Genomic DNA, 16,803 nt, shown 5'->3' with positions numbered 1-16,803 from the left:
ATTTAATAACAGCAAAAACTACAAACATTTGCTGTATTTTTAAGGAAATAAAGGAAATAAAAGTCCACAGATAAGTAAGGTGAACTTTGTATCCATATATGCATTCCCCACTAAAGTAGCTGCGAATTTGCACTCATTCCTTGGTTTTATTCTTTTAGATTGCACAAAAGCAGTGATGTCTGAAAAGTAGAAATCGCTAAAACCTGGAACCTGAAATGTTGCAAGTGTCGAGGCATGAGCCAGGATCTGTTCTGCCAGCAGAAAATGTGGGAGAGTCTTGGGCAATTTAATGTAGAATGCCAGAAACCTGGTTCTTAACAGTCAATGTCACAAGACTTCAAAGGATGCTTTGTGGCTGAGCATTGCTTCCTGTGCTCTAACAGTGAGGCATCCAGAACAGACAAAGCATATTCTCAGTTAGTCGGGATGTCTTGGAGGGCAAAGAGGAAGGCTCAGCATTTTCTGTGTAATGCAATGGTTAATAAAAGTGAAGGAAATTTTAAGATAAGTGGGAAGCATATTGCAGTCCTTGTGTTCTGCACTCTTGTGAGAGTCAAAAAGATTTTTTCCGAGAATGCCATTTTGGTGGCAAACCCATTTCAAAAAAACATTGCAGGGTTGTGGCGTTCCACCCTGAAGGGGAGCACCCAAGTTTTGTATATGCCCGTGGTTGAAAAGGAACCACAAATGTCAGAGGCTTTAAAAAAGAAAGTTTTATTGGTAAATTATACTCTTGGCATGGAAATTGGTATGTTAGTCCCTTATCTTCTTGTGTAAACACAGTGGTGGATTTTGAATAAAGGGTAGAGTGAAAGAGAGAGGAGAGACAGAAAGATCACCAGTGCTGGCTCCAGCATTGATGCAGCACCCTGGGATGTGCACACCAGGGCTTTGTAGAGGTAGGTTTTAGAGATAAGTTTTCCTCACCTTGGAGATAACTTTCTCACTTTTTATGCAAGCTCTTACAATGTGCAGTCCATTCTTCTTGGCATGCCTGGAAATGGATCAGAGCCCTTTGGGGGTCGGGGTGGTCTTCTTTTCCTCCTACTGAACCAGCCTTTAGTCCAGGTCTGCTTCTTGACCTCAATCCCATGGCTGTGCTATGCTGTGCTTATTCCCAGGACCCAGAACAAGGACATTTGTCCCAGTAGAGTTCTCCCCTACCTCCCTTGTGGCCCCTTCTCCATCCCCATCCCACCGTTTCTCACAGCATGTCTTTTCCAGAGATCTGATCTGTGTTGGCTCCGTGGCTGTGTGTCCATCAGTGTTTGAGACCTGCAATCAGTCCCTTGTCCCCGGGCTTCTGCAGGGCTGTCTGTACAAACGTGCAGCAGCAGAATGTGTAGGGAGTCAGTGAATTCTTGACATGGGATTTTTAGCTATCCCTGTTCTCCCAGGGCTGCCCAGCCTCACAAGGAGGAGTGTGTTACTGTGGAGTAGCCAGTGAAGTTCCACACTTAGAACAAGCCATGAGGCTTAGAATAAACCTGCACAACATTTTCTCTCTGCTTTCTTAGGGGTGGTTTTAAGACACGTCACCACACAGATTTTGTGCGGTGAAATTATTAATTCTTGAGTATTTGAGAGATTAGTGCTTTGTAATATCTGAGCTAAATTTAGCTATGCTTTATGTAAAGATGGCAACAAGTGTTCCTTTAGAGGGCTAAGTGATTGGATGGGATAATTTTAAAAAATCACATATAGCTTTCGGTCTTCTTTTACATCTTACTCTGTAAGAAGAAAATATGAGAGGATTGGCACACTTTAGTCTGCCAGCGTATTACAGTAACATGAATTTACAAATAAGTAAACATAGTATTTTTGCTTAAATTTGCTATCACATTTGTAAAGCTGCAAGTGTCAAGTGCTGTGGGTTGCTTTTTTTTTTGGTTGGTGTTGTTTGGGGTTTTTTTGCAAAGAGAATTTTAATAGATGTATGTTTGGCTGTTTGCAACAAATGTACTCAGCCTATCTTGGAGCAATTTGATCATAAAAATCTTGAGTTTGAATTCTTGCATTTTTGTCAGAGTGGCTTGACATAGCAGCAAGTTTTGGGGGAAGGACTTGGTATTTAGGTGTTGAACTTTGAGCTATGCTGGCTTTTTTATGATTACCACCATACAATTAGGTCTCTGGTTCCGTGGGGAAATACACCTTTGTCAGTAGAGCTGGAAACTGTGAGTTAAGGAGTCTAGTCTTGGGGTTTCCATTAAAAGTTATTAAAACAAGTTACAAAGGCTCTGATTTTCCAATTTTCCATAAATAGAACATAAATAAATATACTTTAATTTTCTTTATATGGGTGGCTGTGTTTTAATTTAGTCACACTGTATTTTAATTTCCTTTATAAAGTATTTTGAGAATTGTAGGTAAGCATTTTTTGTAGAGGATCAGATATTTATTGGCAGGAATTTGTCTTGGATTTACTGTAGGTTAAGGTAACTTTTCTTTGGCACCTTTAAGAACAATTTCAACAGTATAAAAATATCCACTCTGGGGAGAAATGATTACTTTATACTTCTATTGAGCTGTCTTGGAGTAACCAGAAGCCTGGAGGCTCAAAGTGCTGCTTGAGAAAGTACAGCTTTTCATTTTACAGGGAGTCTGTGCCCCCTGATAATTTATGGGCAAGGCATGGCTGTAGTCAGACCTGTGTAGGGTTTAGATGATGAAAGATGAGCAGGGATAATTTTATCTCCACTTCTGTCTTGTGCACCTAAAGCCAATATTGTTCCATCTCACTGAGTTTTGTTAAACAAACCATCTACAAGGATCAGATTTATTTAGCCATCATTGAATTACTCCAGCTCCTGTAAAATAAGAGGCTAAAGCACACTAAAAGTTGATTTTGTAAATAGAGCCCATTCTGCTTCTATTGTATAAACAGAGCTTAGTGTCACAGATTCATACTTTTGTAGGCTGAAGTTGTCTCACTACTGAAGTTCACCAAATAAGGTCTCAAAACAGAGAGTGTTTAGCTTTCCAGGTGCTGAGTGAGATCACCAAGTGGTCAGATTAACTTTTTTTGGTCTAAATCTTATCTGATAGCAAAACTTTTCAGAAATCTTAGAGCTCTTTGTATTTGCAGTTATTTTCATCCATCAATATGCTATTGATTCTACTTCTTAACAGTTCCCAGGGCCATAAATAGGAATTGATAATTTGGAAATACGTGATTGTCCCCTGTACAAGAAGAGACAGTTCTGCTGATTAGCATTTTTTTGTTATGAATTCTGAAGTAGTTACTTTAACAATGCACTCAAATTTATATTTTAAAGTAATGTCCTTGCAGATCAGAACTGACATTGGTTGTTGTTACTTAGTTTGCATAACCATGATATTTTTAGAGGCATTTGTGGCATTGGCCCCTCTAAAATACAACAGAAACTGTCAGTTTGCTTCTATTTCCACTGATATAAAAATAATTGAAGAAAGTTTATGGAGTCCAGATTTTTGATGAGTCTTCATGCCCTCCAGTGAAGCAGAACTTAATGCCCTTGTAAAACATTCCTTCATTTTTATTTGGTGGTTATTTTGCTTGTATTTGCTTCGTTAGCTGGTACTGGTGCATTCACAGTCAGTAACAGAATGCACAAAGCTTTGGAGGTGTATTTTAGAATTTGGAGCTGGATTGGTGAAGTCTTCTGGGTTTGGGACAGGCCTCCAGGGAGCAATTATTGCAGCTGGTGTGTAAACACAGCATTCATTGCTGGGAGTGTAGTTTGTATGTGTGAAGTAAAGAATAAACCTCTCCTAGGCTTGAGGTGTGTGATGCGTCCCTTCTGCATTTATGACTCTGGATCTAAGTTTTGAGCAAGTATAATTTGTTGTGTCAGGGTAGACTCAGTGTTGCTTGCAGGAATACAAAAACTGATTTTTTTCTGCAATAATGCATTCAGCTTTAATTTTTCATCCATTTTGAAATAAAAAAGGGATAAAACAGACACGTTTTTAACACTTTTCAGTAGGTTATAATTGTTTTTTAACCTGTGTTTCCACAAATTAACATAAATGAATTTTTATTTTTTTATTAAGTTTAAAACATAACCTGATTTATTTAGGTAGCAGAAGGTGTGTGGGTATGGTTTTTGGCCTCGGAATATGATCTGGGACTACCAAATTCAGCTGATCTGCTTTTGGAAATGAGAATCTGTTGCCATGGCCCACGTAACTGTAAAGCTCAGAGCAAGCTTTACAGTGTGATCACAAACAATTTTTCAGCACTTTGAGAGAAAAGCTCCCCTTTAGGGTGAGGAGGTACACAGTGCACCAGGCCAGCCCTGTTTCTCTGCAGCTGCAGCCAGTCTTCTGTCAGATGAAGGGAATGACATCCCTCACACTGTCCTTTGGTGACCACAGTGCCTTGGTCACCTCTGATCATCTGCAGCAGGATGGGCTCCAGCACTGAGTGACCAAGGGGCTCCTAGCCCTGCCTCAGCTCCCTTAAGCTGTGCTTAATAACAGCACCAGATCTCCTCCCATGTCCAGCTTTTAGAGACATTCAGAAAGAAGCATTGCTGAGATTCCAAAGCCTCCTTAAGAAAATTTAGCCCCAGTGCTTGATCCCCCCATTTCAAACAGAGATTGCATCATCAGAAATCTTCTCCCTAAATATGCCAGGGGCTCGAGCAGCTCCCTGAACTTGTGGGGGTGCTTGGGTTTGTTTTTTTGTTTTTTTTTTTTTTTGTTTGTTTTTGCAGACATGTGCTTAACTGCTGACAACACTGGTGTTCAGTGAGACTTGTAAATTCACACGTCTTAGTATTTTATTTTTTACAGGTCAGTTCAGTTACGTTAGACATCTTGTTTGTACTGACCTCTTGCCTGATGATTGCCTACGGGCAGAAGAGACAAGCTGCAGAGCAGCCTGGCAGTGTTTGATTGCCTTCTTTAGAAAGGAGGGAGAGACTTTAGGCAGAACATTGCAGTGGCAAATCTGCAAAAACAAAAAACATTGTCCTCCTTCCCTTCTCCTCCTGCCAAATCCTTAGTTTGAATGGGTTCTGCTTTATTCATCAGTACCAGTGATTCACCAAATTCATCTTCTCATACCAAAGAGGATCTGTGCCTTTTACTAAGTTTTTACAAATATTTTCCTAAGCTGTAAATTGTTGCTGTTTTAAGTGGAAGTTAAGGTGAGCCAGTAAGTTCTATTTAAATTCCCTTAGCCTGCACTGTGAACTCCTTCATGGAATGAGTCCCAACCAGGATGTCAGGATTTCATTTAAAACATCAGGCTCTGAAGTGATCACAGGGAAACAAGACAACATCTTCATTAGAGCCACTGACCCCCTGAGAGGGCTGCATCTCTGTAATTACAGTCGTGTAATCAAGCATGGAAAGCAGTTCATGTGGTTTTGGCCTTTTGGAGTAGGTTTTTTTCCAGAAGGTTAGCTAGCTGTTGAACTAGACTCTAATTAAAAGCATGTAGAAGAATAATCAGGGGAAAGACACTGAATAAAGGAGGGAAGATTTTATGAGGTGTGTCTGGGAGGAAAACCAGAAGAGAACAATGAGGAGAGCAAAAATTAAGTTGTGGTTTGTCTAATAAGCCTGAATGACATGAGAGCCTGAGTAAGAATTCCCTCAGTTGCCTCAGATCTTCATTTCACCTGTGCTCAGTTACAAACACTAATTTTTGCTCTTTCACGTAGTATAGTGGGAGCATTTTTGTAAGATTGTTTTCTCTTATTCAGATTACAGTGGCAATAAGGAAATCAAGGCAACAAAAAGCCACAGCCTAAATAAACTGTATTTCTAGAATTCATTTTTAGATAAATATTGCTACAGTTTTCACTGGAGACCAACTGTCAGGATTCAAGAAACACTAGTTTTAATGAATATATGTAAACTATAATGTGAAGTTACCCATAGGGTAACTTTCCAAATCAGTTACTCACTTCAGCAGTTTTGTTCTGTTTTTAAATAAGTAACTGTTCTGCCTGTGATTTACTTATAGTTTTAAATATAGTTTTAAATATAATTGATATTACTAACACCTTTGAAGAAATTTTAGTTGCCTGAATTTGAAAGTGTATTTTAGTTTCTAAGCAAAAGGAAGTTAAAACTTTTCTGACCGTTTCTAGACTGTTCTCATAACCTTATTATTGCAAGATTTGTTGTTTTTCTTCTGTTTCTCTTATCACTTGTTGACTTCTATTGTCTTTATTTAGTTTGCAAGTAATGCTGGAGCTAGAAACATCTCTTATGATCTATGATGCCTCTATCATGCTTCTGGGCATAATTATAATCATAAAAATCTTTGAAACCCTTCTGCCTGATGTCTTGTTATCACTAAAGTTGAGATGTTCGACGCTGCTGCCATAAAAAAAAATTAAATGAAGCCTATTTTTAGCCTTCAAACACTCACAAAGTAATAAAAACCACCAAACAAGGCTGCAGTTTACGTCTTTGTAGCATACAAAAATATCTGTTTCATTGCAATATCTTAAATTCTCCCTTAATCTCTCAAACCCCAATGAATAAAGCGTTGGATTACCAAGTAATACCCTTCATCACAAGGAATTAGGCACTTTAGCTTTAGGCTCCATCTAAACCATTGCATTAGGAGAGATGGTACTGACGTCAGGTTTTCCAAGTTCCTGTTGACTCACATGGTGCCTTCCCTCACCCTTTAAGATCTTGTTGAGATAAAATCTGTCATGACCCTCTTAATTCTCTTTTTTTGGGGTGGCTTTGAGGCACTGGAGTGCATAGGATTTTCTAGCAAGGAGTAGGAAACTTCGTTCCTGTTTGTGTGTGTGGCAGTGAGTCTGTAACAGAGCTTTGGCAAGTTTTGTGATTGCTTTCATCTGTAAGTTTAGTAAGTCAGGATAATAATTTTCTTGCAAGAAGAGGGTTTTTAATTAGGACCTTGACATGCCTATTTCTTCAGTCTGCAATATGCAAGCATTTAAAGGGCATCCAGCTAATGATTCCCTTTTGCCCAGTTATTATATTTTAAAACTTGCTGTGGTACCAGAGTTTTTGTACTTGTGTGTCATGAGCTGTGGGAATTCCACTAGAATTCATGGAATTCATGCATGGAATACAAGTGTGTACTTAAATCCTTATTGCCTCCTCAATTCAGCAGGCTGGCAGTGAGGAATGCACCTGGCACCTAGTCAAAAACTCTCCTGATTTTGAAAGATACTCTCCCTTTTTAAGACAGAGGAAGTGTAGGAGTCACCAATGTGGCCTTGAACCATCATCCAGCCTTCAGTGTTTACAAAGAACCACATTCTTGCTAAGAGTTGTTAAAACAAACCTCAATCCAAACCAATTTGCTTCATGACATGTGCTATGCAATCTTATCCCGTGAAAAGACTTGTGATTGCTTTAATTTTTCTTCCATTTTTACAAATGCATGATAGTATGTTGGCTCTACAGTAAGCATGAATTCCTTTTACATAGTATGTCCCCACTATCTGGATAATGGCTTTTGTGAAGCTGTTTTAGTTGAGTGTTCCATGGCTTGCTGGACAGCTTTATCTGGTAGATTTATCTTGTAGATTATTGATACTGCAGTCCATAACAGAACCGGCAAGAGTTGTATTGAATTGGGTTTTTTTGTTTGTTTGTTTGTTTTTTTCCTTTTTTTTTAACTTCAGCACATCACCAAGCAGGCATTGACTGCTCTATCTACAAAACTTTCACTTGGTTTCATGTTCCCCAGGGAGTTGTAACATCCTGTCATCATATATGCAAGGAAACACCTATTAAAGACCTAATGAGGCAGTTTTTAATGGATCCATTTTGCTTTTGCATTTTCTTCTGGTGTGTTATTTTCAAATAGTAAAAGTAATTATATTATACCTCGTATTCTGCAACACTTTCACTGGAAGGTCATCAGCCTGAAAGTTGGAATACAAGGTTTGCAGTCCGTGTGCTCACTTCACAGGTCCCAAACACAATGTTCTGTTTACCCTTGGCACTGCTGTAAACAAGAATCTTTCTGGTCTGTTGAGTGATTATGTAAATAGGGCTTTTATAAAGCCTTTTAAGCACCCAGTAGAACAGAATAACTTCTTTGGAGATTTTTCTTTTCTAATGGTAATTACATAATTGGATAGGTTTTAGGTTATTTTTTTCTATCTGATATGTAGATGCCAGAGTCACTTTTGAGCATTTTTACTGAAAAATCCTAATAATCATCCAGGAAAACAAATCTGCCAGGCTCCCCCCTATTATCAACATCCCAAAATGCCTTTGGCAATGAGTAAATGCCAAGCATTTGTTACTTGGCATTTGACTTGTCCCATATTTCTTTGAACTCAAACATGTTGCATAGGTTGGTAAAGTCATGCTGAGCTAATAATTGAAACAAAACAAGAAAACCCCCAAATCCTTCCTTGATCCAACCTTTCTAATTTTCATCGTAATACACTATATGTAATATGCCTTTAATTTCTGTGAGAAAAACTCAATCTGCTTTTAACTTCCAATTAGTGTTACTTAAACTTCCAATATGTTTTGTCTTTTGTTTCTGCAGATTTCTGTTTTGCCTCTGGAGAGTTTCATTATGGCAGCCCCCAGTGAACAATGACATCCTTTGACAAATACAGATGCCAAAAAGCCAGACGAAAACAGTGGCCTTGTTTCATTTTTACTCCAACACAGTGAAATGGTGCTCTTAAAGTTTTGTTATTGACTCTCACTGGGGAAAAAAACAAACTCCTGACTGGACCCGTTTTTGCCCCAGCCCTCTCCCAGTGTTCTTATGGATGCGTGACACAGTGACATCATGTAGTAGGCCCTGAAGTGTTGTCATAATTAAGTTGCAATGGTTTTATACACTTCTCCATTTCCCAACAGCTTTCTGTCAGTTCTGCATTCTTTTTCCTGGGGCCTGATTTTCCCATGTTACTGGCTAGCAGACAGGCTCGTGGGCTCTTTTGTTCCAACCACCTATGAAAAACGTCAAAGAGCAGATGACCCATGCTATTTTCATGCACTCTGCATCATTATCACCACTCCCATCTACCTGGCACTCTTGGTGGCCTCTCTTCCTTTTGCTCTGATTGGCTTCTTGCTCTGGTCCCCGCTGCAATCAGCCAGAAGGCCCTACATCTACTCCAGACTGAAAGACAAGAACCATGCCAATGGAGCCACACTGCTCACTGAATGGAAGGCTGCAGGCAGCGGGAAAAGCTTCTGCTTTGGCAGTGCCAATGTTTGCCTGCTGCCCGATTCTCTGGCAAGATTTAATAACGTTTTCAATACGCAGGCCAGGGCTAAAGAGATTGGCCGGAGGATCCGAAATGGGGCGAGCAGGCCACAGATTAAAATATACATAGATTCTCCTACCAACACATCCATCAGTGCAGCGAGCTTCAGCAGCCTGGTCTCCCCCCAGGCTGGAGATAACCGTACTGTTAATGCTGGCATCAAAAGGACAACATCAATGGAGTACAAAGGAGACAATTGTGGCTCAAACAACGGCGAGGAGAACAGAGAAGACAAAGGTGGAAGTGGAGAGCCACATGAGGGGGAAGAAAACACTTGCATTGTCCGTATCAATGGAGAGGAGAACGGCCACATGTCAGACACAGAAACAGACACCGTCAATGGCCAGGCTCGTGCCAGTGGCCCAGCAGAGCCCTCGCTGGAAGGTGATGCAGAGATCTCAAAAACACCAAACCACAAACAGAAGGAAGGAGATTCTGGGAGTTTAGACAGCTGCTCTGCCTCACGAGAGTCCCTAGTCAAAGTCCGTGTTGGAGATGGTACAGTGGACCAAAGCACTGTCAACAACAAGCTCCTCTACAAAGCTTCAATCATGAAGAAGACTTCAGTGCGGAAAAAGAAACACACAGATGAGACCTTTGATCATGAGATCTCTGCTTTCTTCCCTGCCAACCTGGACTTTCTGTGCTTGCAGGAAGTGTTTGACAAAAGAGCTGCGGAGAAATTGAAAGAGCAGCTCCATCACTATTTTGAATACATCGTCTACGATGTTGGGGTCTACAGCTGCCATGGCTGCTGTAGCTTTAAGTTTGTGAACAGTGGTCTACTTTTTGCCAGCCGCTATCCTGTTATGGATGCTGCCTATCACTGTTACCCCAATGGAAGAGGAATGGACTCCTTGGCTTCCAAGGGAGCCTTGTTTCTCAAGGTAAGAGCCTTTTTGAAGCTGTAAGTATTGACTCTGTATATGTAGCAAGTTATAAAGTTACATTCTTTTCTCATTTCTTTAGACCTCAACAGAAGCAGTATTCAGATTTAGATTTCTTAATATAACCTAATGGGTTATAGATATAATCTTTATGGGATTTGTAGCCTGTGTTAAAATGATGGATATGTCTGAAATAATGAGGGACTTTTGGAGGTAGAACTCAAGTATAACTTCAAGACTCAAAATTTGAAGTGGTTTTCATGATATTTTAGTTTCTTTATTTGCAGAAATCTCTGTAATAAAATGCATAAATTCTAGGCCTCATAACATGAGTACAGTGCAATGGGCATTACTGTTGGAAACCAGCTTGTATTCGTTGTGTGTTTGTCTGGCAATCAAAAGACAATCAAAAGTCTAAATGTCAGTATAATAAAACTAAAAGAATTGCAGTGAAATATATGGCTACTTTACCGTCTTGCTTGCAAGAGAATTAGTAAGGAGAGAGATGAAGAAGAATAAACAAGACAAACGTGCCTGGGACACTGGGGAGTGCAGAGCTTTTTTACGTTATTAACAGTTTATTTAAATTAACTAATGGTAGAGAGAACAGGGAGCCCGGGGTTATGTATCTGTAAATCATGAAAAGCAGAAATGAAAGTCTGCATGCAATGATTTGGTTTTCCAAGACCTAGTGGCTGCTCATGCTTAATTCTTGGGACTATCTGGCTGTGCTCTTTCTGAACCAGAAAGTGAGTTTTTCTAATGTGTGATGAATCCAGAACCAAAACTTTTTGCCAGAGATCCAAGTCTGTAGACCCAAACCTAGAAAGATCTGAAAATACCCAGAATACTGAATTTCAGATTCTGTGATTTAGTCACAGTTTGGAACAGGTTTCACTAACTAAGTCCTGTTCTTTTCCAACATTGGCAAAGTACACCAGATGATCAAGTTATATATACTTTCTAGTCACAAGTCCTCAACAAAAGCCATTAACACCCATTAAGAATATGGACTGTGAATAAGAGTCAGTGGGAGGCTTTGCACTTGGTTTGTAGTTTTTAACCGAAGCAAAAACATTTGGTACTGTGACTTGTCCCCAAATATTCAATTTTTAGTCCTCATACTAGCTCAACATTTCATGTACATTGACATAAACAAAAGCCTATCTGAATACAGGTTTTCAAAAACTGGGTCTAAGCTCTCTGTGTTGCAATCTTATGTGTTAATAAACAGCAGCAAGTTATTTTTTCACCTCAAATTGCTGCAAGCAAAAAAAATGAACATAGATCCTGTGCAGTATAAATATTTCTGGGGTCACAAAGGTTACCCTTGAACATATGCATATATCATGGATTAAGAGATTAAAACCAATCTGTTTTTAGCTGCCCATTGCTGAGTCATTGATTTGCACCCTGCTAGGCAGGCTGCAATGTCTCCATTTCTCTTGCAGAAAATTAAGCCTCTTTTCAAGATTCCACTGGGATGATGAACTTAATTATGGAACCAAGTTGTTAAACAATGTTGAGCAGGGAATAGAGGCCAATTATTGTGAAGTTTCAAAGACAACTCCAGTTTTTTGAATATAACAGAATTCTGCCCAGCCATAAGCCTGTTTTCCCTCCTGTGTCATTCTGATACACTTTTAACTCAAAATGAAAAATATTTTAGGTATGAAGAAGTCTATATTAACATGAATTTACTTTCTCTCTCAATTGTACATTAAATGACCAATTGTACGTACGTAATTTCTTTGATGACCGCAACAACATAGAGTAGGAACAATTATTTAATTTTGCCTTTGAAATAAAGTATGTTCAGAGGTTGTTTTTCTTGATGTGGTGCTTAGTCAGCAACTGGGTGGGTGTGGGCTCCAGAGACAAAAGCTATACAGTAAGTAAAAGCCTGGTTTGTTTCTGAAGTCAGTGGGAATCAGTGCAGTAAGTTCAGGAGCTCGAGCTGTTCCACTGGGGCAGCAGGAAGCTGGCAGAGGGTGTCAGAGCTCTGGGTGGCAGGTGTTTCTCTGGCCAGCACTCTGCCATCCCAATGGACAGCTTATCTCCCCGTTCCCAGGTGGGACTTTCACTGGACTAACAGAATTTTGAATGTCTGCAATACCAGCCAGTCCTACATTAGAGTTTCTCAGGTTTTAAAGAATGTAAGAGAGCCTTGCAGAGCAGTGTCCTCCTAATTGCTTCCCACTCCATAGAGGCATGAAGTTGAGCCTCTGCAAACCCTGGGTTTTATAAATTCCTGGTTACTGCAGAATGCAGTATTTCCATTTCTGAATGAAAAAACATCAACTGAGTTTTGTTTTGGAAGGATACTTGTGAAGACTGTTCCCCTTGCACAGCTTCCATCTCTGAGTAAAGGAGCAGTTTCTCCTTGTTGGCTAAAAAGCCAAAAGTTGTGCAAAGTAATTGAGGGAGAAGGTTCATATGTTTTGAAAATAGGGATAAAGCCAGTTAATGTTTCCAGTCATGGGGAGGATGAAGCCTTTATTTCAAATTTTCTGAACCTTAAGAAACACTCAACATCAAAATTCGGAAGAACATTCAGAGAAAAGATCTGATTGTTGTTTAATAAGTATGATTGTCTCCCTACTACAAATGGAACAGCTAGGGAGATAAATTAAAGGCCTCAGAACTAAATATTTAAAGAAAGTTGGAATAATCTGAAAATTACAAAACTGCTTTCAGGGACTCTGACACAAAACAGATCCCTACTGCCCTGTTTCAAGTGTTTTGCACATTTTTTCGTTTTAGAATTGTTTCTCTTTCTAGTGAATAAGAAAATATTTTCCACTGCCCTCTTCTTCCCTGCCCTGTCTTCACTACCTAGATTGTAAAGTTCAGGTAGAGATTTAGAAGGATTTGAGAGATTTGCTTAGTCATACAAAATTATTTTACCTGAGAGACTTACAGAGCTCAAGGATTATTATTAGTAGCTGTAATAACAATCAGCTTTTACCTACTGCTTTTCATTCCTACGTCTCAGAGTGCATAATGAAGAAAGGTCAGTATCTGCTTAATAGAAGGAGAAACTAAAGTACAGGAAGGTAAAGTGATTTGATTGTGGCTTAACACCTAGGGTGTCACAACCAAGGAGCCAAGTTGGAAGTAAATTATGGAAGCTTTTAACACAGTTTCATGCTACCCAGCAGCTACCTGGAGACCCGTGCAAAGGAAGTCTGCCTCTGTTCTCCTCCTGAGGATGTCTGCCAAAAAAGGTGCTACTGCTGGCATTTTCCTGACAGAGATCAGATTGGTTTTTCCATCTGTAGAGGCTGATGCTGTCCAGGTCAGGATGAAGACGAGAGGATGATGTAGTTGTGAGGAGCCATTGTGTGAAGTCCAATCTCTGCAAAGCTGGAGGTCTAATTTGCATTTGGCGCTTGGAACTCTTCAAACTCTACCAGTGTTTTTGTCTCCAATCTGAGGGTCTCATTGGGATGTATGAAAAGCATGGTCACAAAAAAAAGGAGCATAGATGAAGGGGGGAAATGTCACATCCAAGTGACAGTTCCATGTCTGAAGTGTTAAACCACAGTTCCGAGTTGCCACTAAAGACTCGAAGGAGAAGTTAGCATATACATAAATCTGCCAATCCATTTTCATACTTGGACAGTCTGGGCCCTTGGGAGACTCTATTGTGACTCCGTTCTAGCGTGGCATTTCACATTAATTTAAAATAACAACGAGAAGAGCCTTTGAGTGACTTTGTAGGTCTTATAATTCCCATTGTCTCTGCTGCTGCTGGACTGTAGAGGTGGGAAGAGGGCCTGGCACAGCCTCTGTGCTGGTGACTGGCACTGAAAAGCTGGCTTGGACTGCTCTGTCTGGAACGTGGTGCAGGTTGCAGTGGTCTCAGCTCCTCTGCAGCTGCAGCTTTGACACACACATAATGGCTAATGCACCGTAGTTTTGATGGATTTAAAGGGAGTTATCAAATACACATCCTTTTCAGAAACCGGATGTCCATTTTACAGATCAGCACTGTCAAATCAAGTTTAAGAGGTGTCAATGAGTGCTGAGCAGAAATCGTGGAATGCATCACTTGTCTGTAATTTACTAGAAGGATTCAAAATGTCAAAGTCCCTCTTTAAACAAAGGATCTAGTGTGGACCCTCAGTTATGCTGTGCCAGGGATGCTGTGTAACTTTCGGACAGTAGGGCAACAAAACTGAAAAGCATCCTTAACTTGACCTGGTGAGTTTGTCCACATTTTTCCACGTGTAGCAACCTAGTAAAAACTAACCTTTGCTGACAAATTTCTCCTCTCTTGTGCTTAAATTGTGATAGTTATAGCAGTAATGTAAATCTAAGCTATCCAAGAGGTGTAGATGCACACTCAGAGTAGGGAGGTGAGTAAAAGAGGCATCATTTTCAAAATGGCTGTTGATTGAGAGAGGTTTTGGAGGCTTCTTCCTCCCAATGGGACTGGGAGATACAGAAGTATGGTATATAGAAGGCTGTTCTTCCTACTGATCCTAGTAGGAAATTATTCTGGGTTTTGACATCTGCCAAGAGAGTCAATTTCAGCAAAAATAAGAATTCTAAGTTAAAACACAGTATGTGAACATAATGCAAAACTACAGTCTGATGTGAGAAGTTTGAACAGTTAATGGTATTCTTCAGAATCAAAAGGGAAAAGAATGTCTTGTGGATTTTGCTATGTTTCTGGGAGAAGCTGTGCTTAATTAACATTTATTCCTAAGGTTATTAACAGATTTACTTTTCAAATTCTCTGAAAATGAAGGCTGTTCTCAGGGAGTACAGTAATTGTGCAGAGAACGTGGTATTATTCATCGCTTAAAGGAAACCTAGCAACCTCTGCTTTGTGTGCAAAGCTCAACTTGTTTTCCAAAGAACTGATATGGTGGTAACAGATGGTAGAAGGAGCAGCAGCTCTAATTGCAAAACTGTTTTGAAGCACAATTTTTACTGCTTTCCCCTCTCGAGGAGCCTGCTTTGTGTGAGAAAATGAGGGTTCCCTGAATTAACCTCTGGGATTTTCCCTTCTGATATTTCTGATGCAGATGCATTTCACTTGGGTAATTTTAGCTGCCTTTGCTGTCCCAAGCCAGCCTGTGTGTGCTGTGCCTGGGAGTGAAGGGGCAGCTGCTGCAGTTCCACACTGGGTTGAGGGGAAGATTTTGAACCTCAGGAGTGCACAGAAAAGGGGAATGGCAGCTTTCTGACCCCAGTTTAAGAACACCTAGAGTTGTCAGTGGTCAGATTTTCTTGTCCTTGATCAACTGTCCACTACCTATAGTTATCCCAAGATGTATAAAAGAAATGTCTAGTGCTGCTCATGAATTTGTTTAGATGGCTCTAAATCTGTGCCATTTAAGGCAGGAGGGTAACCTAAACATTTTCCATATGCTGCGTTTCAGCTGTAAAATGTTAATGCAGAGATTGGATGGAGTCCAATAAACTGAGACTTTTTTTAAAAAAAGAACAAAACCAAAAAGACTCTACCATGGCACTGTACCATGTTCCCTCACTTTGATAAAATCAATGTTATTAATCACGGTCCTTTTCCCCTTCATTAATGGGCATAAATAAAACTGTTGTGCAGAATGAAATACAGTTTTGAGAAAATGTGAGTTGTGTGCTTTATCCTCTTTGGAAGAGGAAGAGCCCTTCAATTGTGGCACCAATTCACAGCCACTTTCCTTCATATATGAGCTTAATAAAGAATTGTCCAATAACGAATTCTCTGAGTTCATTTAATGAAGATTTGCCCAATAACAAACTCTGAGTTCATGGAACAGTAATTGTTGCACATGGCAGATGGAAAAAAATAGAATTCTGGAATAATCAAGTGCAAATGTAGCTAGAAAGAATTGCAGAGCACCACACAATTTTGAGCTGACTTCTATAACATTTTAAGCTTCTTTAATATACTTAAAAATATGTTTATTATAGTAAATTAGGGATTTAACTAATGTGTCTTCTTTAGAAGCTGCTACATATTTCTGAAGGCAAAAGGCAGAGCTGCTAAAGGACAGAAAATAAGATAGATCTTTTTGCACTGTGTCTAAGCTAACCAAAAATACATCTTTCTTGGGAGTTATGACTAATCTAAGTCATCTCTGTGGGACAGGAATGTTTGAGGTGGGAATGGGAACAGCTGCACGTTTTCCTTGGCATCTTCTCTTAACAGTAACAGGAGTGAGGACTGGGACACAGTTTGGCTGCTCCAGTTAGGTTCTTAATGCTGACTCTCCTGCTTGTGTTGGAAATTTGCTGAAATAGGAAAAAAGTCCAGGAGCGGTGGATACAATTTGGAAGATTACAGAAATGTGGTACTGGAAAGAAAACAATTTGTCTTTTCCATTTCTTTCTTTTCCCTTCCTCACTGTTAGCTCATTATAGTTGCATTGGATTACATAATGACATCCCCACTGCAGTGGAGATGGGGAGGTGCAGAGCCTGCTACCAGCACATCTCAGAGCACCAGCCCTGCAGCGTGTGTGGAAACACCACTCCTTGGGCATGTGCACCTGCTTTATCCACTGAAATTCAGTTGAATCTCAGGCTCTTTTTAAGGGAGCTTCCCTCGAACTTAAACAATATTGGCTGCATAGGGTAAGATGAATATTTCTGTGGGAATAAGTCACTGTCACATCAACTGTAAATCCTGTTTCTGTGCCCTGCACTTACTCTCTGTCTGAGGGGTTTTATTT

The 16,803-nt window shown here is 39.9% G+C and overlaps 1 protein-coding gene across 1 annotated transcript in view; it reads left to right on the top strand.

The window, feature by feature from the left end:
* The first annotated feature begins 8,782 nt into the window (after nucleotides 1-8,782).
* The window catches only part of SMPD3 (sphingomyelin phosphodiesterase 3), a 30,277-nt gene continuing 22,256 nt past the window's right edge, over nucleotides 8,783-16,803 (top strand). The window contains exon 1 of the mRNA XM_062500211.1: nucleotides 8,783-10,114. Within this exon, the coding sequence (XP_062356195.1) occupies nucleotides 8,783-10,114 (1,332 nt within the window). The remainder of the gene's footprint in view (nucleotides 10,115-16,803) is intronic.

The sequence above is a fragment of the Cinclus cinclus genome, chromosome 11, assembly GCF_963662255.1.
Source record: "Cinclus cinclus chromosome 11, bCinCin1.1, whole genome shotgun sequence".
NCBI lineage: Eukaryota > Metazoa > Chordata > Aves > Passeriformes > Cinclidae > Cinclus > Cinclus cinclus.
The sequence above is the reverse complement of the archived record's forward strand: the minus strand, read 5'-3'. Positions and strand labels throughout refer to the sequence as shown.